Genomic DNA, 24,262 nt, shown 5'->3' with positions numbered 1-24,262 from the left:
GCCACATTTCTTTATTCATTCAGGCATTAAGTAGAGGGGTTGGATATGGACTGTATTTAACCTCATCAGGGAATCTTATTTTTTCTAACTGCCAGTTTGCTTTTTGGATTGTTGTGTTATATGTATTGTACATGCACCCAGAAGTTTAACAGTGGGTTCAGTTTTAAAAAACTTCAAAGGAAACCTAGGATAAATGAAACTTGTAAACAGTAAAGAACAAACTATTCATCAGTAATTCATTATGTTTACCAGCCATACAACAAAAGAAGCGACATAAATTGTACAAGTTCAAGATGGAAAATACTTAGGACAATGTCCAATACACTCTGGCCTGTGCAGAATCTATGGCCTGATTCTGCTCTCACATGGATATAAATCAAGGAGTAACTTGGGGTGAATAACTCGAAAATCAGGAATGACTGAATTAACTGGGCCTGCTTCTCCCCTCACTTCTCAATGTAAACCTAGACAGGCTGAAGGCAACCGAAAAGTGCAAAACCAATATGAGGTTAGAAATCCCCAAATAGGACAATCAGGGCTTAACCAGTATAGTTAAAGTAGGTACAGCTCGCCTAGTTTGGATGCAGGTATATCAATATATAGGTGCTTTATACCAGTGTAGCTATTCCGGTACAGGAAGGAGAATTAACTATACTGGTAGAAGTCTTCTTTATGCTGGTATAACTGTGTCCACACTAAGGCTTTTTCCAGGATAACTATTTGGGTAAAATAAACACTAATTGAAATAATTATATTGATAAAACTATTAAGTGTTAGACTAGGCCTCACATAAACTAGTAACGTTCCATTTACTAGGTTGCATTTGGAAATATCTGAGGTGTTCATAATATTGTATGTGACATTTTATTGCTCAGCCCAGTTTATAATATTGGTCATACTATTTTTATATTGTTAATTTTTTGAAATAAGAAGAAATTTCAGTTCCCTGACGAGGACAGGATACTGGTGGTTTCCTATGAGGTTTTACAAAACAGAGTGTGATGATGAAAAGGGCAGTAACAAAATGGCCTCAGCAGGCGATCTTTAGGAAATGTGGTAGTTCTTGTTTGGAGTACAGTCTGAGACTTACTTAATGGTGTTAAGGAGAAGCTTTCGGGAAAGGGAAAGAGCGTGGATAAAACTAAGGGACAGATTTTCTGCTGGTGTAAAGTGGTATACACCTGGGAAGGGCTGGATAGTAATTTGGGGCTGTAAATAAGCACACTAAATGCTTCTGCTGAAGTGATCAGTAATGAGAGAGTTAACAATGTTTACATTTACACTGCCACCTTTCAGTGTCACAGTTAATGACCCATTGAGATGAACAAAGCAGCTCAAACCTCTCCGAGCTGTTGTTTCAGGCTGTTTGCAGACTCTGGAAGACAATACAATTTAAACTTGGTTCACATTTTCTAGGTTATCTTCACAAAAATAGAGGTAAAATGCTGCAAATGTCATGGTTGTGGAATTGCGGGCTATAGTGAAAATTGTACCCATGTAACTACTTGGGCCCATAGATTATCACTCCAGAGGAGGATTAAATTCTGTTGATGACCTCTAATTCAGTGATATCCCACCTTTCTATGTGCTAAGATATTTGAATTTATAAGGAAGTCTCAGGGATCAAAATAAATTGTTCCCAATCTAGATGTAAACCAGTGAACAATAACTGAGGTCAAAACTTGACCCCTGGTCCCTGTCTCAGGGGCATACAGTCTAACGTCTGAAGGCCACACTGATCAGTTCACAATAACTGGTTGACCAGGTATAGGTCCAACCTCAAACACTATTGCAAAGGAATGAAAGGTTCCCCCACAACACGTGGGCCTGCATGCACAGTCCTTTCCTTTCTCTGATTTTGCTGGTGATAAGGAGACAGCTGTGGCAGAGCAACATAACATTCCAAGCAGTATCACCTGTGACCCTTCCACATAAGGGAGCACTGCGCACCCTTCAGCCCAAGCAGAATACATCATGTTTACTTCCCATTACTGTATAATCAATACTGAGAACAGTGTTGCTGTAACTTCCCAGCCCCTATGATATCATCACTGATATAGCAGTGCAGAAGAATTTCCAGTTCCAGACAGTGTTCCATTCAGTTAACAATGGCTCTGCTTGTTACAGCTTCCCTTATTTCTTTTCCCTTGGATGCTCTGTGACCTCGCTTTAGCATCAAACATTATGTGGCATATGTGGGATGTGGCATGTAGTGTGAGGAGGCCAGGAGGAGAGGGGTTCTGCCAGCAACACTGAAGCAAAACTATAGTATAACAATGGCAGCAAATCTATTTTCTGATGTATTTGGTGCCTATCAGAATTCTACTTTCCTGGCACTGACCTGCTTTCTTGTGCCAACTTAATCATTAGCGAACTAGCAAATAAGTTTTTAAAAATTCACTAATGCGATGATGTACTCAGCACACAAAGTAGCCTCATGAGTGTTTACTGGTTAAGTCTGCCCTGCCGCCCATTCCCATCCCGCTTGTGTAATGGCACCTTTGCTGCTTCAGGACATTTCCTATTTCAACCAGGTTCTGTCCATCAAGGCATAAGCTAAGATACTTGTGAACTGCCAACAGGCCACCTGCCTAGGCGTTGTTATTAGGCTGTGGTGAGCGCGTTACTATTTGGACCTTTGCTTTTAGGTAGGATTTTCAAAAGCATTCAGTGTTGGTCTAACTCTGCACCCACTGAGGTCAATGGTATGCTGATTCCAGTGGGAGCAGAAGTAGCCAATGCTAAGTGCTTTTGAGAATCCCATCTTTCCCTCCTTGAGAAGCACCGTACACTGTGAAAACAATATTGATCACAGGTATTGTGTATTTAGCAAAAAATATGGTGTACACATAACAGTATTCGTAGATTTTAAGACCAAAAGGGATAATTATTACCTCTTGCATAACACAGGATGCAGAAATTCATCCAGTGATTCCTGCATCGACTCCAATAACTTGTAGTTATCTGAGAACTTATCTTTCAGCAAAAGTAGATACGGCTGCAGATGATGGAGACTGGGTAATTGGAGAGGAAGGATGATCCAGTGGTTAGGATGCTAACCTGGGACTTTGGAAACCCATGTTTGATTCTCTGTTCTGTCACAGACTTCCTGTGTGATACTGGGCAAGTCTCTTAGCCTCTCTATGCCTCAGTTCCCTATCTGTAAAATGGGGATAATACATAAGAACATAAGAATGGCCATACTGGGTCAGACCAAAGGTCCATTCAGCCCAGTTTCCTGTCTGCCGACAGTAGCCAATGCCAGGTGCCTCAGAGGAAGTGAACCTAACAGGTAATGATCAAGTGATCTCTCTCCTGCCATCCATCTCCACCCTCTGACAAACAGAGGCTAGGGACACCATTCCTTACCCATCCTGGCTAATAGCCATTAATGGACTGAACCTCCATGAATTTATCTAGTTCTCTCTTAGACCCTGTTATAGTCCTAGCCTTCACAACCTCCTCAGGTAAGGAGTTCCACAAGTTGACTGTGCGCTGTGTGAAGAAGAACTTCCTTTTATTTGTTTTAAACCTGCTGCCCATTAATTTCATTTGGTGGCCCCTAGTTCTGATATTATGGGAACAAGTAAATAACTTTTCCTTATTTGCTTTCTCCACACCACTCATGATTTTATATACCTCTATCATATGTCCCCTTAGTCTCCTCTTTTCCAAGCTGAAAAGTCCTAGCCTCTTTAATCTCCCCTCATATGGGACCCGTTCCAAACCCCTAATCATTTTAGTTGCCCTTCACTGAACCGTTTCTAATGCCAGTATATCTTTTTTGAGATGAGGAGACCATCTGTACGCAGTATTCGAGATGTGGGCGTACCATGGATTTATATAAGGGCAATAAGATATTCTCCGTCTTATTCTCTAGCCCTTTTTAAATGATTCCTAACATCCTGTTTGCTTTTTTGACTGCCACTGCACACTGCGCGGACGTCTTCAGAGAACTATCCACTATGACTCCAAGATCTCTTTCGTGATTAGTTGTAGCTAAATTAGACCCCATCATATTGTGTGTGTAGTTGGGGTTATTTTTTCCCACGTGCATTACATTACATTTCATTTGCCATTTTGATGCCCAATCACTTAGTTTTGTGAGATCTTTTTGAAGTTCTTCACAGTCTGCTTTGGTCCTAACTATCTTGAGCAGTTTAGTATCATCTGCAAACTTTGCCACCTCACTGTTTACCCCTTTTTCCAGATCATTTATGAATAAATCGAATAGGACTGGTACTAAGACAGACCCTTGGGGAACACCACTAGTTACCCCTCTCCATTCTGAGAATTTACCATTAATTCCTACCCTTTGTTCCCTGTCCTTTAACCAGTTCTCAATCCATGAAAGGACCTTCCCTTTTATCCCATGACAGCTTAATTTACGTAACAGCCTTTGGTGAGGGACTTTGTCAAAGGCTTTCTGGAAATCTAAGTACACTACGTCCACTGGATCCCCCTTGTCCACATGTTTGTTGAGCTCTTCAAAGAACTCTAATAGATTAGTAAGACATGATTTCTCTTTACAGAAACTATGTTGACTATTGCTCAACAGTTTGTTTTTCTATGTGTCTGACAATTTTATTTTTAACTATTGTTTCGACTAATTTGCCCGGTACTGACGTTAGACTTACCGGTCTCTAATTGCCGGGATCACCTCTAGAGCCCTTTTTAAATATTGGCGTTACATTAGCTAACTTCCAGTCATTGGGTACCGAAGCCGATTTAAAGGACAGGTTACAAACCTTAGTTAATAGTTCCGCAACTTCACATTTGAGTTCTTTCAGAACTCTTGGGTGAATGCCATCTGGTCCCGGTGACTTGTTAATGTTGAGTTTATCAATTAATTCCAAAACCTCCTCTAGTGACACTTCAATCTGTGACAGTTCCTCAGATTTGTCACCTACAAAAGCCAGCTCAGGTTTGGGAATCTCCCTAACATCCTCATCCGTGAAGACTGAAGCAAAGAATCCATTTAGTTTCTCTTCAATGACTTTATCATCTTTAAGCGCTCCTTTTGCATTTCGATCGTCAAGGGACCCCACTGGTTGTTTAGCAGGCTTCCTGCTTCTGATGTACTTAAACAACATTTTGTTATTACCTTTGGAGTTTTTGGCTCAGGGGTGTGTTGAGGATAAATACATTAAAGATTGTGAGACAGCCAGATACTATGGAGATGGGGACATATAAGTAGCTAAGATAGAATTAACCTTACTGTTAAAGATCTGCACCTTATTTCCACTCTGAATTTGTCTAGATTCAACTTCCAGCCATTGGCTCTTATTATACCTTTATCTGCTAAATTAAAGAGACCTCTATTGTCAGAAAACATATCCCCATGTAGATACATCTAGACCATGATCAAGTCACCTCTTTGTTTTCAGTAAGATCAATGGATAGATTAATGCATCTGAATATAACTCGCCTATTCATACAATCATTATGAGGTCTCTCATTGTAAAATGACTTTGATGATTTGAAAGAATTGATCAGGGTTGTCCAGCCAGCCATTTTGCAGCAGTCTGTCCTTTGCTAGGCTAAAGCTATTCAGGAACATCACATTGCTCACCTCTTCTACTCACCGACTTGCTCCAGGCAGGTAATGGTGGAAAGATTAAGGAATATATTGTTTATTTTTAAATTAGCATCCATCAGCCAGTACTCCTGAATTACGTTGGTGTCTGAAGTCTGTGACACTATTTGTGCATCTAGGCAAAAGCAGGATACCCAGTGCTTTTGGATGGATGCCTTTTTATCATTTGAGAGATCCAGATAAATATATAAATCATTGTCAATCACATGTGAGTAGATGCTTTACAAGGAGTACAGTTGTTGTGATTTATATTATGGTATTGCTTAGAAATCAGGGTCCCATTGCTAGGTGCTGAACAAACTTGTAGTAAAAATACATGCCTTATCCCAAAGCCCTTACAATCTAGATGGCTGGTATGTTTTCAGGGCAGTTTCTCTGGGCTGGTATAATTCTTTTCCCATATTTGCTTTTATTTAGCCGACAATGTCAACCTGCTTTTCCGTTGGTGCCGGTACAGCAGCACAGTCCAATGTCCTCCCAGGCCTCCTCCATTACTGGCCCACTGCACTCAGCAACCTTGCCACCGCTCCCATCAGCTGTAACTGCCCAGCCTCCACCTGCGACTCCACCGAGCCAGCAGCTCACACCTGATGCATATGCCATTGTGGAGCGAGCGCAGCAAATGGTGGAGATGCTGTCGGAGGAGAATCATGTTCTGCGGCAGGAGCTGGAGGGATACTATGAGAAGGCAGACAAACTTCAGAAGGTACGTAGAATGTTCTCACAGGGTATAAAAGAGGCAAGCCCCTATTATAGTGTGTCTGAAGTGTGTCTATTGCCCTCCTGGGCACGGGCGGTGATCTAAGTAACCCTTCCTAACATGAGGCACTCAAATTGCCTAACACGGTTTGTGGTTCCTATTGTTGCCAAGTGGGCCCTCTGTAAGTCCTTGCCAGTCATTGGATGGACTGTGATTCCAATACAGTAGGCTATGCAGACTCCTTTGCCATGAAGATGTTACTCAGAAGGCGTGCTGTGTTTTCTTTTCTTGGGAGCATCTACTTCAACTTTTTTATGCCTGCCTTAGGGAAACTTCCTTCGGTAGTCTCCCTTCTGGAGTGCAGCGTCTGAATACATGGCATTTTACAGCTAGCACCTTTTTACAGGTGTAGCATAATCAGCAACATTGTGTACATAACTGAAGAGCAAAATATGTTTAGTGATCACAACAAAACCTGTCCTGTGTGGTCTTGCGTGTTCTGATAGATTTCTTTTATCAGAAGAAACAAACACACCAGTACTGTGGGTTGACTGATGTTTGGGAGTTTGATAATCTTTTCTGAGGAGTTGTTTTTAAATTAAATAATAATAATAAAAAAACCCACTTCAGAGCCCAGTTTTAAAACATGGGCACCTAAAATTAGGTGCCTAAATCCATTTTTAAGGCCTCTACATAGGTGGCCTGATTTTCAGAGTTGCTTCCTTTGACCTCATTACATACCCAATCTAATGGCACCCAGACTGTGTAAAATAATTATTTAAAGATTTTGTTCATATTTCCGCCACTGTGCCTATTTGTCTAGCTAACTGTCTAAAGCAACAATAGAAGAAAACGGAAAAAAAGAAAATCGAGCAAGAAGATGATACATAAAAAAGAGACCCACTGCCAAAGAGTGGGCACTGGTGTCTGTCTCCTGTCCAGGCTTACAGTGGATTGCTTAACTCAGTGCTAGAATTCTTATGGTCTGTACATATTAGGGCATAAACAATTACGTACCTACCTTGTGTTCAACCCCAGGATCACCTCTCAAGCTGCTAACCGAAATTAAAAGCCACATTGCCGTGTGTTCACTGCTGTTTTAACCTGAGTTATCTAATGTGGATTAGCAATCTCAAGTTAAGAACACACCTTTTTTTGCAGTATAGACATACCCTAAGTATAGGAAATACTGCAAATATAATAGTAATGTTACCTACGTGCAAAGGAAAATGCTGTGAAGATTTTACACCACTGAACAATCGACAGGACTTTTGTATATCCACTTTGAACTTCATGGGCCAGATTTTCAGAGTTGAGGCCAGAGTTCCAGCCCCATACTGAATTTTGTGTAAAGAGTTGTAAAGATTTTAATGGTGTCCTCTGTATGGCCTCCCTGGACAAAAAATATTCTTTGAATGGGTTGGATTCCAGATGTTGGTTTTACAAAGGCTGCTTTCTTTTATAAAATATATTTGAGTATGATGCACAAAAAATGTATTAATTGAAGAGTCTTACCACTCTACACTGGTTAGTAATTGCATTCTCTTTCTCTTTTTTGGTGCTCTGGAAGTTTGTGGCATTAGGCCCTGACACAGGAAAGCACATGCTTAAGTCCCATGGAACTTAATTACGTGCTTAAAGTTAAACACGTGAATAAATGCTTTCCTGAATAGGGACGCTTCCCTGAATCAAGGCCTTCATTGGCCAGTCATTTAAAAGGGCTCCATTTTCTTACCTGCTTTGATGTGATGGACAGACAAGAGGAGCCAAATCCTTCTCTCAGAGGCTCCTGAGGTTCCTGTTAGACTTTGGTGGGAATTGTGAGTGTTCAGAGCCTCTTAAAAATAAAGCCACTCATTTGGGTGCCTAACTTAGGCACCTAAATCTGAAAATTTTTGCCTTAACTTCTATGTCTTAGTTTCCTCACCTGTAAAATACTAATAATGTTTACCTGTTTCTCCTGAGGGTTGTGATTAGTTAAATAATGCATTTTGGACTTGGAAATTGCTCCATATTATTGCAATAAGGCTGTACGTAATGTGTCACTGCAAAATAATTAATAATAATTAATAATAACAATATCTAGCTTTTATAATGCTTTTCATCAGTTGATCTCAAAGCTCTTCACAATCCTTAGTGTATTTATCCTGACAAGACCCCGGTGAGGTAGGGAAGTGTAATTATCCCCATTCTACAGATGGGGAACTGAAGCGCAGAGAGGCTGTGGCTTGCCCAAGGTCACACGGCAAGTCTGTGGTGGAGCAGGGAAAAGATGTTTGCAATATGAGGGACAGTCTTTCCTCCACCAACATTCAGAACAGAATAAAAATACTGGGGACTGAAAAGCAGACTGTGTTCCTGATGTGTATAGCACAGCTAGTAGTTTGTATGAACAGATTGTCCCTAAGTGCTGTCAAATTCTAAACCATGTTTGAATAGACATTTTGCAATGAGTTACAAAGTGGTGATTAATTCTGGCGTTGTTTGAAACATTGTCTCATTCTGACGTCTAAAAGAGCTGTTATCTTTTTGATATTTCATTTTTAGCTCACTTGTTCGTTGCTTTCATTTTTTCTTTCTTTCTTTGTTGTTGTTGACGATGACGTTACCTCTTTGAAGCTTAATGATCAGGTTGGCATGGTTTCAATCAGTGTCTCATCATGTAGGTTGTTTGAGTGGGTTGGTATCAGAAGCCATCTGGGGATAGAAAGGACTGGGGAGGGGGTGGGAGTTGAAAAGGAAATTGAAGAGCTGCTGAGAAACATGAGCATGATTTACTGGTGTTCCCTTTTATCACTTTAAACAAAAGCAGCTTTGATGGAAGCTCTCCTTTTATCCTGCCTCAAGCCTGCCCATGGTCGTAGCTGCTTGACCATGTGGAGGGACTTGCATGGTGGAGTGTGTTTTGGGGGAAAAAAGATATCAAAAGAGATAAAGGGCATTAAACAAGGCTTCACTTATATGACTTAACAATATTGATCAGCACTAATAAGTTGTTAAACTACCTGGTTTTGTTAGTAAATTAATTTCATTGCAACAGGAACATTATGTAGCAGGTGGCCTTTAGGCAGGAAAGACTAACATGGGAGAATGGTTGTGAGGATAAAGCCTAAGCCCTGGGAATCTGGAGAGGTAGGTTCTCTTTCCACCTCTGCCACAGACTTCCTGTGTAATCGTGGGTAAGTAACTTCATCTCCTGGGGCCTCGTCTGGAAAATGGAGATAACCAGGATAACATGAGGTCCCAAGGTGATGAGGTGTCTAAGGGGGAGTGCAGTAATGTGATCCAGGGAAATGTTGAGAAGGAGCATGGAAGTGATATTACCTCTGTATATGGCATTGCTGCGACCACTACTAGAATGCTGTGTCCAGTTCTGGTGTCTGTACTTTAAAAAGGATGTTGAATAATTAGAGAGGGTTCAGAAAATAGACACAGGAATGATTTGAGGTCTGGAAAACCTGCCTTCCTGTGAGAGACTTGGAGAAGCTCAATCTGTTTAGCTTGGTAAATAGAAGGCTAAGAGGTGGTTTCAACATGGTCTATATGTACTTACCTGGGGAGACAATTTCTGATAGCAGAGGGCTCATTAATCTGGCAACAAAGACATAACAAGCTCCAGTGGCTGGGAGCTGAAGCTAGATAAATTCAAACTAGAAATAAGCACTGATTTTTACACTAAGTGTAATTAATCAGGGTGTGCTGGACTCTTCATCACTTGAAATCTTTACATTAAGACAGGATGTCTGTCTAAAAGATCTGCTCTAATCCAGCCAGAAGCGATGGGGTGGCTCAGGAGCTGCTGAGTGAAGTTCTGTAGCTTGTGTTATGGCAGAAGTCAGGCTGGATGATCATAATGGGCCCTTCTAGCTTTGAAATCTATGCCTGCTTTGTAAGGCACTATGTTATCTTCAGAGGGAAGGCACTGTTGGGTTGTTATGTATTGAGTAAAAACCAACTAATCGAAGCATTGGTTTGATTCTGCAAAACTTGCAAGAACAGGCTTTCTCTTGAGATTTCTAGTAATTGTCATCCTGTCCAAAATAGCCTTTCTTGTGAGATTTTGGTCCAAATTTGGGTTACAGAAGATGGAAAAAAAAAAGTTGTTCAGACGTTTTTGAACCGCAGTAAAGATTCGGGTTGAATTTTGGACAAAGATTCTTTGGGGTGTCTTATTTTATCCAAGCATGTTTGCCCATTGCCAGTTGGAAAGTAAATGATTGCTGATAAATTCTCCAGTTTTAGTGCAGGAAAGAGTAAAAAATAAACTCTCTTCCTGTACAAGGTGGTTTTCTTACAGCAACAAAGTAATGTGGCAAGGTTTATTCAGAGTTATTTTGAGCATGCGGTCTCTTGTGCTCGAAATGCTCCTGTTATTTTGGTGTGTCTCAGTTGTGCTAAAGAGAGAGGCCACTTTTTAAAGATGATGATAGCTGAAAAATAATGCTGCTTCCTGGAGTTCTTACTTTTTAAAAACAAAATAAAAAGTCAGGATACTAATCTGTGGTAGCACTAAGACAGTGTTTCAGATCATAGCGAGCTCCTCACATTACAACAAGCCCATTGGATTCTCTGTGTTGTGCGGAATTGGGCATCACTTGGGAAGCAAAGGACATTAGGTAGCTTTGTTAATGACCTTTTAAAAATGTTGAGTAGAGATGAGCAGTGCCTGGTAATTGTTAAATGACCATGAAAGCTAAATGTTTGATGAGTTGGGGCCTGATCCAAAGCCCTTGAAGACAATAGGAGATTTTCCATTGATTTCATTAGGCATTGGATTAGGTCCAGGTTAGTTTCCATTAACATAGATTTATACCCCAGAGTTTTACCTTCACTTTCAGGTCTAAATAAACTGAAATCAAAAGTCAGTCAAAATGGCTGAGTTTCTCCTAGCTCGTTCCACATCCCAGCCCTGCAAAGTGACACATCTCAGGACTCGGGGGCTCTAAACAATCGCAGACCTTTTGGGGAATCTGGATGAAAGTTCGAGTTTGTGACAAAATGCGAAGCCTGGCCAGTTTCACTGGTTTCGAGTTCCACTGCAAACATTTTGTACAACGCCAATACATTACTGTAGCTGGGCCTCTTCTTTGCCATTGCCGCAACTAGCAGCATCAAGTCCAAGCAGCATCAGAGAGAGCCCTAACTCTAGAGTTTTCATGCCAGATAGGCTCTATTATAAGGAGAGATGGGTCCAGACCCAAAATTGCCAACCTCAAGTGTCCAAAAATCCTGAGTTAGGCCCTGAATATGTTGAGATTGTAACAAATAATAAATTTGGGTTCTTTTAATTTGCCTCCCGATTTTTGAGCCATTAGGGTTCTTGTTTTCCTGCTTTTCTCCACAACCATGAGGTCTATAAATATAGAGCCAGACACTCAGTTGGTGTAAATCAGCATAGCACCATTTACTTCACTGGAGCGATGATGGTTTGCACCAGCTGAGGATTCGGTCCTTAATTATATATATATATTTTTAAATGAAAGCTGAGAGCCTGTCATGATCCCAGCACTCCAGGAGCTAGTTATCATGAGATTCAGCGACACTGCAAACCAAACCCTGCTTTTGACTCCCTTCCTAGCACCCTTGGACCAGGTAGGGATCTGAGTACACAGCTTAAGCCTATCTCTGTAATGGCTTGAATACCAAATCTGTCCTGGCCTGAATGCACAAAAGGAGTTAAGTACCTAAAATCCTGTTTTAGACCCCTAAGTCCCCCGTTTTGGGGCCACTGCGATGTACTAAACTCCTGCTGAATCCTGTAGGCACCTAAACTTATTCAGCGCCTAAGTTTTGGCAGTAGAAATTGCCAAGGCACCTATGTCTTTGCCTCTGAGCTAGTGCATGTTGCCTCCCTCTAGGTGTCTGGGTGCCCTAACCACCAGGGTATAGAGTCATTTTTATGCTTGTGCTCGCTTTCTGGAACAAATAACGAGAGACAGGCAGACCTGTATCTCAGGGTCTAGTCTCCCTGCTTCAGTGATGCTAATTATTTAGCCACAGTGCACCAGCTTCCACTGGAGAGACTGAAGCCTGGTCTACACTAGGCGTTTAAACCGGTTTTAGGAGCGCAAAACTGATTTAACGCCACAACCGTCCACACTAGGAGGCACCATATATCGATTTTAATGGCTCTTTAAACCGGTTTCTGTACTCCTCCCTAACGAGAGGAGTAACGCTAGTATCGGTATTAAAATATCGGATTAGGGTTAGTGTGGACGCTGATCGACGGCATTGGCCTCCGGGAGCTATCCCACAGTGCACCAGTGACCGCTCTGGACAGCATTCTGAACTCGGATGCACTGGCCAGGTAGACAGGAAAAGCCCCGCGAACTTTTGAAATTCATTTCCTGCTTCCCCAGCGTGGAGATCTCATCTCATCAGCACAGGTGACCACGCACAGCTCATCAGCACAGTTAACAATGCAGTCTCCTGAGAATCATAAAAGAGCCCCAGCATGGACTGCACGGGAGGTACTGGATCTGATCGCTATCTGGGGAGAGGATTCAGTGCTAACAGAACTGCGTTCCAAAAGACGAAATGAAAAAGTATTTGAAAGAATTTCTAAGGCTATGACGGATAAAGGCCACAGCCGGGACTCAGTGCAGTGCAGAGTGAAAGTTAAGGAGCTCAGACAAGGCTACCAGAAAACCAAAGAAGCAAACGGAAGGTCCGGGGCAGGTCGAAAAACATGCCGCTTCTATGCTGAGCTGCATGCAATTTTAGGGGGCTGCGCAACAAGTACCCCACCCCTGATCGTGGATTCCGAGGTGGGGGTTGTAATCTCTTCCATGGCTGAGGATTATGCAGACGGGGAAGATGAAGATGAAGAAGAGGAGGAAGACCTAGCAGAGAGCACACAGCACTCCGTGAGCCCCAGCAGCCAGGAGCTTTTTATCACCCTGACGGAATTACCGTCCTCCCAGCCCTCACAAGCGGAATTACCGTCCTCCCAGCCCTCACAAGCCACTATCCCAGACAATGACACCATGGAAGGGAGCTCTGGTGAGTGTACCTTTGCAAATAGCAAACATTGTTTTTTTAACCAAGCCTTTTTTAATGATTGATTTGCCCTGAGGACTTGGGATGCATTCGCAGACAGTATAGTTACATAGAAAAGTTTGTTAACATGTCCGGGGATTGAGAGGAAATCCTCCAGGGACATCTCGATGAAGCGCTCCTGTAGGTACTCCAGAAGCCTTTGCAGAAGGTTTCTGGGCAAGGCAGCCTTGTTCCGCCCACCGTGGTAGGACACTTTACCACGCCATGCATGTAGCAAGTAATCAGGTATCATTGCGTGGCAAAGCATAGCAGCGTATGGTCCCGGTGACTGCTGGCATTCAAGAAGCATCCGTTCTTTATCTTGTTCTGTTATCCTCAGCAAAGTGATATCGTTCAGGATAACCTGTTTAAAAATCAGGAATTTAAGTAAGGGGGGTGGCCATTTTTCTACTGGGTTCGTGGAATGCATCAGCTTAAAAAAAAAACTTTCCTGCACGTAGCGAAGCGGGGGGAGGGGAGGAGTGAAATGCCGATGATCTTTTCTGTGTTTGGTCACCGGCGATCTTCCCCAAGGTACCAGACACGCAGGGGGTGGGCGGTGGGAAGGGTGTTGATTAGCAGGGAGCTAGCGTGGTATTAGCCATGCGTTGGGGGGAGGGGTAAATCACTGCAGAAGCCGAAAGACAGTGGCTTACCATGGCCGCATGCAAGCTGAATTCTGATGCCTGGACCTGTGTCTGAGAGATGTGTAACTGCAGAGCTGCAGGCACTCACTATTAAGATGAAAAATGCGACCTTGTAGGGAAATCACATGTGCTAGGTGAATACTGCTTTTCACTGTGAAAGAGTATAACCATTGTTCTGTAAAATGTATCTTTCTAAATATTTATCTCCCTCATGCAGCTGCAAATTTTTCAACCATCCCTCCTCCATCCCAAAGGCTAGCACAGATAAGGCGGAGGAAAAAGAAGACGCGAGATGAGATGTTCTCGGATATTATGGAAGTTACACGCAATGAAAGAGCTCATCTGAATGAGTGGAAGGACGTGGTTTCAAATTACAGGAAAGAGGCCAGTGAACGTGAGGACAGGAGGGATGAACGTGAGGACAGGAGGGACAACCGAGATGAGAGGTGGCGGCAGGAAGACCGGCAGGAAAATCAGCGGTGGCGGCAGGAAGATCAGCGGTGGCGGGATGCAACTCTGGGGCTGCTGCGTGATCAAACTGACATGCTCCGGCGTCTTGTGGAGCTTCAGGAACGGCAGCAGGATCACAGAGTGCCGCTGCAGCCCCTGTATAACCACCCTCAACCCTCACCATGTTCCACATCCTCCTCACCCAGACGTGTAAGAACGCGTGGGGGGAGGCTCCGTGCACCCGCCCACTCCACCCCCGTGGACAGCCCAACCAGAAGGATGTCGTTACTGTGAATTTTTTTTTTAATGGCCTTCTCCATCCCTCCTATCCTCCTCCCAAACCACACCCTTACTTCTCTCCCTCTTTTTATAATGAATCAATAAAGAATTCATGCTTTTTAAATGAGAGTGACTTTATTTGCATAAGTAAGCTGTACTCGAAGGGGGTGGGGGAGTTGCTTACAGGGACTGAGTCAATCAAGGGGGTTGGGTGTTCATCAACAAACACAGCAGTCACACTGTACCCTGGCCATTGATGAAGCTCGTTTTCAAAGCTTCTCTGATGCGCACCGCTTCCTGGTGTGCTCTTCTAATCTCCCTGGTGTCTGGCTGCGCGTAATCAGCGGCCAGGTGATTTGCCTCAGCCTCCCACCCCGCCATAAAGGTCTCCCCCTTACTCTCACAGAGATTGTGGAGAATACAGCAAGCAGTAATAACATAGGGGACATTGGTTTGGCTGAGGTCTGAGCGAGTCAGTAATGTCCGCCAGCGCGCCTTTAAACGGCCAAATGCACATTCCACCACCATTCTGCACTTGCTCAGCCTGTAATTGAACAGATCCTGACCACTGTCCAGGCTGCCTGTGTATGGCTTCATGAGCCATGGCATCAAGGGGTAGGCTGGGTCCCCCAGGATAACGACAGGCATTTCAACATCCCCAACTGTTATTTTCTGGTCTGGGAAGTAATTCCCTTGCTGCAGCCGTTTAAACAGAGTAGTGCTTCTGAAGACGCGAGCGTCATGAACCCTCCCTGGCCATCCCACGTGGATGTTTGTGAAACGTCCCTTGTGATCTACCAGTGCTTGCAGCACCATTGAAAAGTACCCCTTCCGGTTTACGTACTGGGTGCCCTGGCGCTGCGGTGCCAAGATAGGGATATGGGTTCCATCTATCGCCCCACCACAGTTAGGGAATCCCATTGCAGCAAAGCCATCCACTATGGACTGCACGTTTCCCAGAGTCACAACCTTTCGTAGCAGCAGCTTAGTGATTGCTTTGGCTACTTGCATCACAGCAGCCCCCACAGTAGATTTTCCAACTCCAAATTGATTCCCGACTGACCGGTAGCTGTCTGGCGTTGCAAGCTTCCACAGGGCTATCGCCACTCGCTTCTCTACTGTGAGGGCTGCTCTCATCTTGGTATTATGGTGTGTCAGGGCAGGGGCAAGCAAGTCACAAAGTTCCATGAAAGTGCCCTTACGCATGCGAAAGTTTCGCAGCCACTGGGAATCGTCCCACACCTGCAACACAATGCGGTCCCACCAGTCAGTGCTTGTTTCCCGGGCCCAAAATCGGCGTTCAATGGATAGAATCTGCCCCATTACCATCAGGATCTCCAAAGCGCAGGGGCCCGCGGTTTGAGAGAATTCTGTGTCTACGTCCTCATCACTGTCATCGCCGCGCTGCCGTATCCGCCTCCTCCTCGCCTCGGATTGAAGGTCCTGGTTCACCATAGACTGCACGAGAGTGCGCGAGGTGTTTAAAACATTCACGATTGCGGTATGGAGCTGAGCAGGGTCCATGTTTGCTGTGCTATGGCGTCTGCACAGTTCACCAAGCAAAAAAAGGCGCGAAACGGTTGTCTGCTGCTCAGGGAGGGAGGGGTGAGGCTGTACCCAGAACCACACGCGACAATGATTTTTGCCCCATCAGGCACTGGGATCTCAACCCGGAAATGCCAAGGGGCGGGGGAGGCTGCGGGAACTATGGGATAGCTACGGGATAGCTACCCACAGTGCAACACTCCAGAAATCGACGCTAGCCTCGGACCATGGACGCACACTACCGATTTAATGTGTTTAGTGTGGCCGCGCGCACTCGATTTTATAAAATCTGTTTTACAAAACCGGTTTATGCAAATTGGGAATAGTCCCGTAGTGTAGACGTACCCTGAGGAAGCCCCACATTCAGAATATCCCATAGCCCAGTGGTTAGAGCACTCACCTAAGAGATGGTAGTTCCTTGTTCACATCCCCTTTCTCCTTCGGGTGGAGGTGGGCTTTAGCCAGGGGTCTCCCACATCCTAGGTGAGTACCCTAACCATTCTCCTCCTCCTTACTAACAACATAGGTGCCTACCACCAAGAGAGGATTTACAGTTGAGAATCCCAAGCAGAGCTAAGTGCCTCCCTGCAGCCTGGATTTAGGCACCTACCTCTGCGACTGGGTGGGATTTAGCACAACCCATCTCATTGGCATCTCCCATTGACTAGCTTAGGCTGCGCCTCACCTAGTGTGCTGGTTTTTGTGAGCTGCAGTCCAAGGTGCCTGTCTTTCCCCATTTATTGTATAGGAGCTTGGATGCCTACCTCAGGCTTTGTGAATCTGCTCCGTGTCCCCATGCCAAATTCCTTTTGTGCATTCAGGCCTCTGCAATTTGCCTAAGTTTGGATTGGGATCTAGATTTCAACAGTCCAAGTGCAAGAGTGTTCAAATCCTGCCTTTTGCTTCAGTCCGTTAAAGCAGAAGTTCCCAACCTTCTGACTGAGATGACCCACCAACTACATTTTGTCTTTTTTTGCAACCTATCATTATATATATGCACCCTCTGTCCCAGGACCATAATCCTAATCCTGGCCTGGTGCAAAGGGGAAGCCCTGGGTGCAGGAGGGTCGGGGGTTGGAGTGCGAGCCCGACCCCACTCACCTCGCAGCCGCAGCTCCTCAGCAGGGGCAGCTCCAGCCTCCAGCGTTCCAAGCACGTGCCTGGGGCGGCAAGCCGTGGGGAGCGGCCTGCTGGTCGCTGTGAGGGTGGCAGTCAGGCAGCCTTCGGCGGCTTGCCTGCGGGAGGTCCGCCGATCTCGCGGCGTCGGTGGCAATTTGGTGGTGGGTACGCCGAAGGCGTGGGACCGGCGGACCTCTCACAGGCAAGCCGCTGAATCTGCGTTAGCAGCAGACCTCCCGCAGGCATGCCGCCGAAGGCAGCCTGACTGCCGTGCTTGGGGCGGCAAAATACATAGAGCCTCCCCTGCCCCTCGGGACCAAACCTGAGTGGCACTGTGAGCGCATGTTCCATGCTGCAATGCCTGGAACAGGATCCGGACCCAGCCATGCTGGGTAGGAGCTTATACTGTGGGTTGAGTTGGGGTGGGCTCGTGCTCACCCCCCTCCTCCTCACCCACCCAGGCCCTCCCCTTGGCACCAGAGCAGGAGAAGTATATGTTTGCCTAGGTCAGTACCTAGTAATGGATTAATCAGCCCTGGCCATCACAAACCACCTAGAGCTCTCCTGTGACCTACTGGTGTTTGGAAACAGTGCGTTAGAAAGATAAGGGGCCAGATTCTGATCTCACTTACACTGGTATAAATCAGGAGTTACTCCACTGAAATCAGTGGATTACAATAGCTTCAAACTGATGTGAGGTCTGAACGTGACCCAAGACATTTACATTTGGGATCTGGTGTTCAGAGCGAAGTTTTGCATTTGGAATTCATCCCTAGTGGGGAAGTGATAAATCATGCCTCCCAAATCCTGTTTTTAAGAAAAAATTCAGCCCATTCTAATGTGCATATTTCCTCAGCACCCCATGAGGACAGCTTTCAAGTGGAAGAGGCCTCTGTAGCTGAAGTTTGACATCATTAATTGTTCTGGGTTTACACCTTGGTTAGCCTATAAAATAAGTTTAACAATTTAGTCAGGACCCAAAGGTGTTTTTCTTCAGTCTTTAAATCCTAGATTAAAACACAAGTGGGTTAAAAAGAAAAAATATAAATATACGTTTTATTTATTTAGGAAATATAAAGGGAAAATTGCAATTGGATAAGTTGAACATTTTACTTTGATGAATTAGGATCTGTAACAACAACCATGGTTTATATTGTGGGTAGCAGTCTGCTACATTTTGATTGTTAGAGGCTTCAGTGCTTCCTTAAAAGAATAATTTCTGTGTAAGGCAGAAAGATTATACTTCCTGGCTTTCGTTACCTTGCTGGGTAAGTTCAGAACTGCAACTAACTTGATATCTATTTTTGGAATAATAATGTACAGTCGATTAGTTAAATTAGGAATATATTCGTTAACAACTTGAGCCACAATTTGGCTAATAAAAACATGCAAGTAACAAAACAATATAAATAGCGTTGAATTTCACCTTGTAATTAGCTGTTTTATGGGGGGAGGGATAGCTCAGTGGTTTAAGCATTGGCCTGTTAAACCCAGGGTTGTGAGTTCAGTCCTTGAGGGGGGCCATTTAGGCATCTGGGGCAAAAATCTGCCTGGGGATTGGTCCTGCTTTGAGTAGGGGGTTGGACAAGATGACCTCCTCAGGTCCCTTCCAACCCTGATATTCTATGAAAAAAAAAATCAAACCACTATGTTACATAACCCCACCTCTTGAGTTTGCTTGGAAGCATTTATCTGAGCATGGGCATGTGCTATTGTAGCAGAATGTTTTTGGGGTAGGTGGGAAGTTGATTGCTCAGTGCAATAAGGATGTTCAAAAAGCACAGGGATCAGCTTTGTCATCTGTCTATACGAATTCTTATTATAGAATCATGCTTGTGTGAAACTTGGAACGTGCATCGCCCCGGCACACAAAGCCTCCTGGGAAATGCTCCAAGCGAGTGTCAGAATAACATACATTCCTGCCCTGCTTTAATGGGAGGTCTCTCTCCTTTCAGTTTGAAATAGAAATTCAGAGGATTTCAGAAGCCTATGAGGGCCTGGTCAAGACCACCACTAAGAGAGAGTCTCTGGACAAGGCTATGAGAAACAAGCTTGAAGGAGAAATTAGGAGACTTCATGATTTCAACAGGGATCTCCGTGGTATGTTAAGTTCTTTACACATTTTTTCGCCCTAAGTGACATGCTGTATCATTCCTCAATTTTCAAGCTTCTAATCGCCAGCCTCAGGCTTTAGACCAACTGATTTTCATGTGTTTTAGATAAACTGCTTTAGAAATCAAGTTCTATTTGTTGGTAAAGGATAAAAATGCTCTTATTTCCAAGTTACAAACGAGTCCTCCAGCAAACTACATGAGACAACTTTAAGCATTGGATTGTTGTTCTAATTCTTAAAACACCAATTTAACCTGAAGACCAAAATTATAAACTCTGCAGTAAACATCTAAAGGTTATTCTACCCAGTCTACAAATCTAATCTGTCTATAATGAGCTCAACAGCAAGGTATATAATATAATGTAATATATAATATAAAATACAAGTCTCAAATAGGACAGTCGATTAATTGCAGTTAACTCACGTGATTAACTCAAAAAATTAATCATGATTTAAAAAATTAATAATGATTAATCAAAGTTTTAATTGCACTGTTAAACAACAGAATATTTATTAAATATTTTTGTATGTTTTTCTACATTTTCAAATATATTGATTTCAACTACAACACAGAATACAAATACAGTGTTTACTTTATATTATTATTTTTATTACAAATATATTTGCATTGTAAAAATGATAAACATAAGAAATAATATTTTTCAGTTCACCTCATAAAAGTACCATAATGCAACCTCTTTATCATGAAAGTGCAACTTACAAATGTAGACTTTTTTTGTTACATAACTGCACTCAAAAACAGAACAATGTAAAACTTTAGAGCCTACAAATTCATACAGTCTTACTTCTTGTCCAGCCTATCGCTAAGACAAACAAGTTTTTTTACATTTATGGGAGATAATGCTGCTGGCTTCTTATTTACAGTGTCACCTGAAATTGAGAACAGGTGTTCGCATGGCACTTTTGTAGCCGGCATTGCAAGATATTGCCAGATATCCTAAACATTCGTATGCCCCTTCATGCTTCGACCACCATTCCTGAAGGCATGCTTCCATGCTGATGATGCTCATTAAAAAAGTAATGTGTTAAATTTGTGACTCAACTCTTTGGGGGAGAATAGTATGTCTCCTGCTCTGTTTTACCCGCATTCTGCCATGTATTTCATACAATAGCTGTCTCGGATGATGACCTAGCACATGCTGTTCGTTTTAAGAACACTTTCACTGCAGATTTGACAAAACGCAAAGCAGGTACCAATGTGAGATTTCTAAAAAATAGCTACAGCAGTGGACCCAAGGTTTAAGAATCTAAAGTGCCTTCCAAAATCTGAGAGGGACGAGGCATGGAGCTTGCTTTCAGAAGTCTTAAAAGAGCAACACTCCGATGCAGAAACTACAGAACCCGAACCGCCAAAAAAGAAAATCAACCTTCTGCTTGTGGCATCTGACTCAGATGATGAAAGTGAACATGTGCCAGTCCGCTCTGCTTTGGATTGTTATCTAGCAGAACCCTTCATCAGCATGGAGGCATGTCATCTGGAGTGGTGGTTGAAGTATGAAGGAACATATGAATTTTTAGTGCATTTGGCACGTAATATCTTGCGATGCAAGATACAATAGTGCCATGTGAACCCCTGTTCTCACTTTCAGGTGATATTGTAAACAAGAAGTGGGCAGCATTATCTCCTGCTAATGTAAACAAACTTGTGACTGGCTGAACAAGAAGTAGGACTGAGTGGACTTGTAGGCTCTAAAGTTTTACATTGTTTTATTTTTGAATGCAGGTTTTTTGTACATAATTCTACATTTGTAAGTTCAACTTTCATGATAAAGAGATTGCACTACAGTACTTGTATGAGGTGAATTGAAAAATATTATTGGTTTTGTTTTTTACAGCACAAATGTTTGTAATCAAAAATAAATATAAGTATAAATACACTTTGTATTCTGTGTTGTCATTGAAATCAATATATTTGAAAATGTAGAAAACATTCAAAAATATTTAAATAAATGGTATTCTATTGTTTAACAGTTAATCCACGATTAATCGCGATTAATTTTTTTTATCACTTGACAGCCCTAGTCTCAAATGCATTACAGGCATGTAAAAGCCAAATTTTCAAAGTGCTTCCCATTGAATAGGCAACATTTGTAGACACCCTTTTGTGAGTGCAAATGGATGTGCACGTTGTATAATTGTGTGCCTAACTATCCACTGAGTATGCACAGAATCCTCTTTGTGCACTTGTCCAATGGAGGCCCTTTAAAAATGGAGTCCTGATTTACTCAGCACAGCTGGAGGTTGGTAAGTTTGACTGTCACCATTTTACAGATGGAGAAATGGAAGTGAAGAGGCAGTAAGGTTAGAGCCGATGGAACAGTGGGGTGCAGGGAGGTAGAATGAGTAGTGTCTGAGTGGTGGTGGAGGAGGGTGTCACATGTCTCTTTAAAGGGACTCACAGTTCAAAGCAGCACTGTTGCTACTCTGGTACTAGCTGCTGGTCGGGAGTGAGGCTGTCCCCTTTGTGGAGTACAGCACACCAGCCACAGCAGGATTGCCCTTGCACTTACAGGGTGAGGTTCACCCTTCTACAGAGGCTGGCACAATGCTTAGGCACCATTTCATTGCCCTGTCGTCCTCTTAATTGGGGCTAAAGCATAGGCATTGTGCTGGCCCTCAGCCTGGAGCTGAATTTCACCTGGAGACCACAAGCATCCACATTAGAGTACTTCGTACCGTGATCCACAGTGCTGCAGGCATTCAGGTCTCCTATTTCCTGTACTGTTAAGTTCAGCCTTTCAGCTCCTGAAGCTCGACAAATTCAAACAGGAAATAAGGGGCACTCTTTAACAGGGAAGTCAGTTAACCACTGGAACACATTACTCAGGGATGTAGTGGATTCTTTTTCACTTGACAGCTTTAAATCGAGTCTTTCTCAAAGAGATGCTCTAGCTCAGTGTTCCTCAATGACTGGTCCGTGCACTGGCGCCAGTCCCTGAGATCTCCCTGACACAGTTTAGGAAGGCAACAAACTGGTCCCAGGTATCAAAAAGGTTGAGAGAGACTGCTCTAGCTCAGCCACAAGTCATTGGGCTTGAGACAGGAATCACTGGGTGAAACTCTGTGGCCTGTGTTATGCAGGCAGTCTAACTCGATGATCTAATGTTGCTTCTGGCTTTCAAATCTATGAAGGCCTGAACTCTGCCAGCCAATAAACATCTTCTTACCAACCAGAAACTAAAAGATTGCTCTTCTGTAGGAGTCCAGGGCTCATCCCTCACTGATATATACCTCAGCCTCTTTCATTTTAATATCTCCTTTTTGAGCTTCTATTTATACCATGCTGCTAGCATGTGTTTTCTTGGTTGTTGGCCTATAATTTTATATACTTAAAGTATTTCCTGTTTATGTGCAGACCGACTGGAGACTGCCAATAGGCAGCTAGCCAGCAGAGAATTTGATGGGCATGAAGATAAGGCAACAGAGGGCTTTTATGCCTCTCAGAGTGAGTACTGCATTCATCTCTTCTGAAGATACAGTTTTTAACTGGAGTGGCGGAGCGAGCTTAGTCATCATTTTTGATTGCCTTTGTGGTTGGGTTTTACTTAGCTAATTCGTTGTGTAACCTTATTTCAGCTACCAGACTAGGTTCTGTAGCCTGTTATTTCTCTGTGCACCAGAGCCATGCAACAGGAGTTAATGGTACATACAAAATTAGCTCATTTTTATTAAATATTTACTTTAAAATGTAAAATGTTGCTTGGAGGGATAGTCCCAGAACACACACATCTCAGAGAGGCCAAATTCTTCTCTCAGTTGGGTTAGGTTCAGAGTAACCTCCATTGACTTCATTGGAATGACTCAGGATAGATACCAATGTGAATGAGAGCAGAATTTGGCCCCTTCTTTGCAGAAGGGAACGGGAGGGACAGTGGTCGTACAACTTCTTGTGACATCCCGGGCATGCATTTCCCCACCGTTTTAGGTTTCTATATGGGTGGAATGCTGTGCTGTTCTGATACAGAACAAAAACAAATGAGAAATTTCCCACAAAACAAAATTCTGGAAAAAAAATAGTTTTGGGTCAATCAAAATGTTTTGTTTCAATAAAATCACAACATTTCATTCTGATTTTGACCTTTTAAATCTTTTTTAAAAATTAATCTAAGAACAACTAATTTTGTTTTTTAAAAAAGTCATATTGAAATGGAAAATGAAAACATTCCATTCTGAAAATTTTGAAACGGGATGTTTTGATGTTATAAAAATATTTTTTCTTTTATTTCTGAACAAAATGTTGTCAAACTCAACACGTTTTCTGAAATGTTTCGATTTCTACAAAACCAGAGTTTTGTGTCAAAACCCATTTTGATGAAAAATTTCCAACCAGCTGTATCAAACGAGCTTCAGTGGAAACTCAGGGTGTTGAAAACCTCCCTGGTGTTATACAGCACCTTGTCAGATTTGATCCAAATGAAGCAAATGTCCTGTATATGACTTAGTCTTCATTTTTTGTGTGTGTGGATGGTTTCCTTGGATGATAGCATGTGACTGTATAGCATGTGACTGCATAACAATGTACGCAGGAGGGCAGAGTTCAAGTTGCACAGACAGCCTTAATTTAGTCAGTGGATGATTCACTTTGCAACTGTCGTTTTCTTCTAACATTGTTTTTTTTAATATGAAATTTCCTACATTTAAAAAAAAAAAGAGAAATAGGAAAACAAAAAAATTCTACCATGTGCTGCTATTTGCTGGCAACACTAGAATGCTCTGCATTGCACAGTGTGTGCAATCTATAAGGCAGGAGCCTT

The 24,262-nt window shown here is 43.0% G+C and overlaps 1 protein-coding gene across 2 annotated transcripts in view; it reads left to right on the top strand.

The window, feature by feature from the left end:
• AMOTL1 (angiomotin like 1) overlaps positions 1–24,262 on the top strand; it is a 147,724-nt gene that overhangs the window by 83,467 nt on the left and 39,995 nt on the right. For both annotated transcript variants that reach the window (XM_045019665.1, XM_045019661.1), the window contains 3 exons: positions 6,014–6,302; positions 19,330–19,474; positions 22,864–22,953. In XM_045019665.1, coding sequence (XP_044875600.1) covers positions 6,014–6,302; positions 19,330–19,474; positions 22,864–22,953 — 524 coding nt within the window. The remainder of the gene's footprint in view (positions 1–6,013; positions 6,303–19,329; positions 19,475–22,863; positions 22,954–24,262) is intronic.

This window comes from Mauremys mutica, chromosome 1 (assembly GCF_020497125.1).
Source record: "Mauremys mutica isolate MM-2020 ecotype Southern chromosome 1, ASM2049712v1, whole genome shotgun sequence".
NCBI lineage: Eukaryota > Metazoa > Chordata > Testudines > Geoemydidae > Mauremys > Mauremys mutica.
The sequence above is the reverse complement of the archived record's forward strand: the minus strand, read 5'-3'. Positions and strand labels throughout refer to the sequence as shown.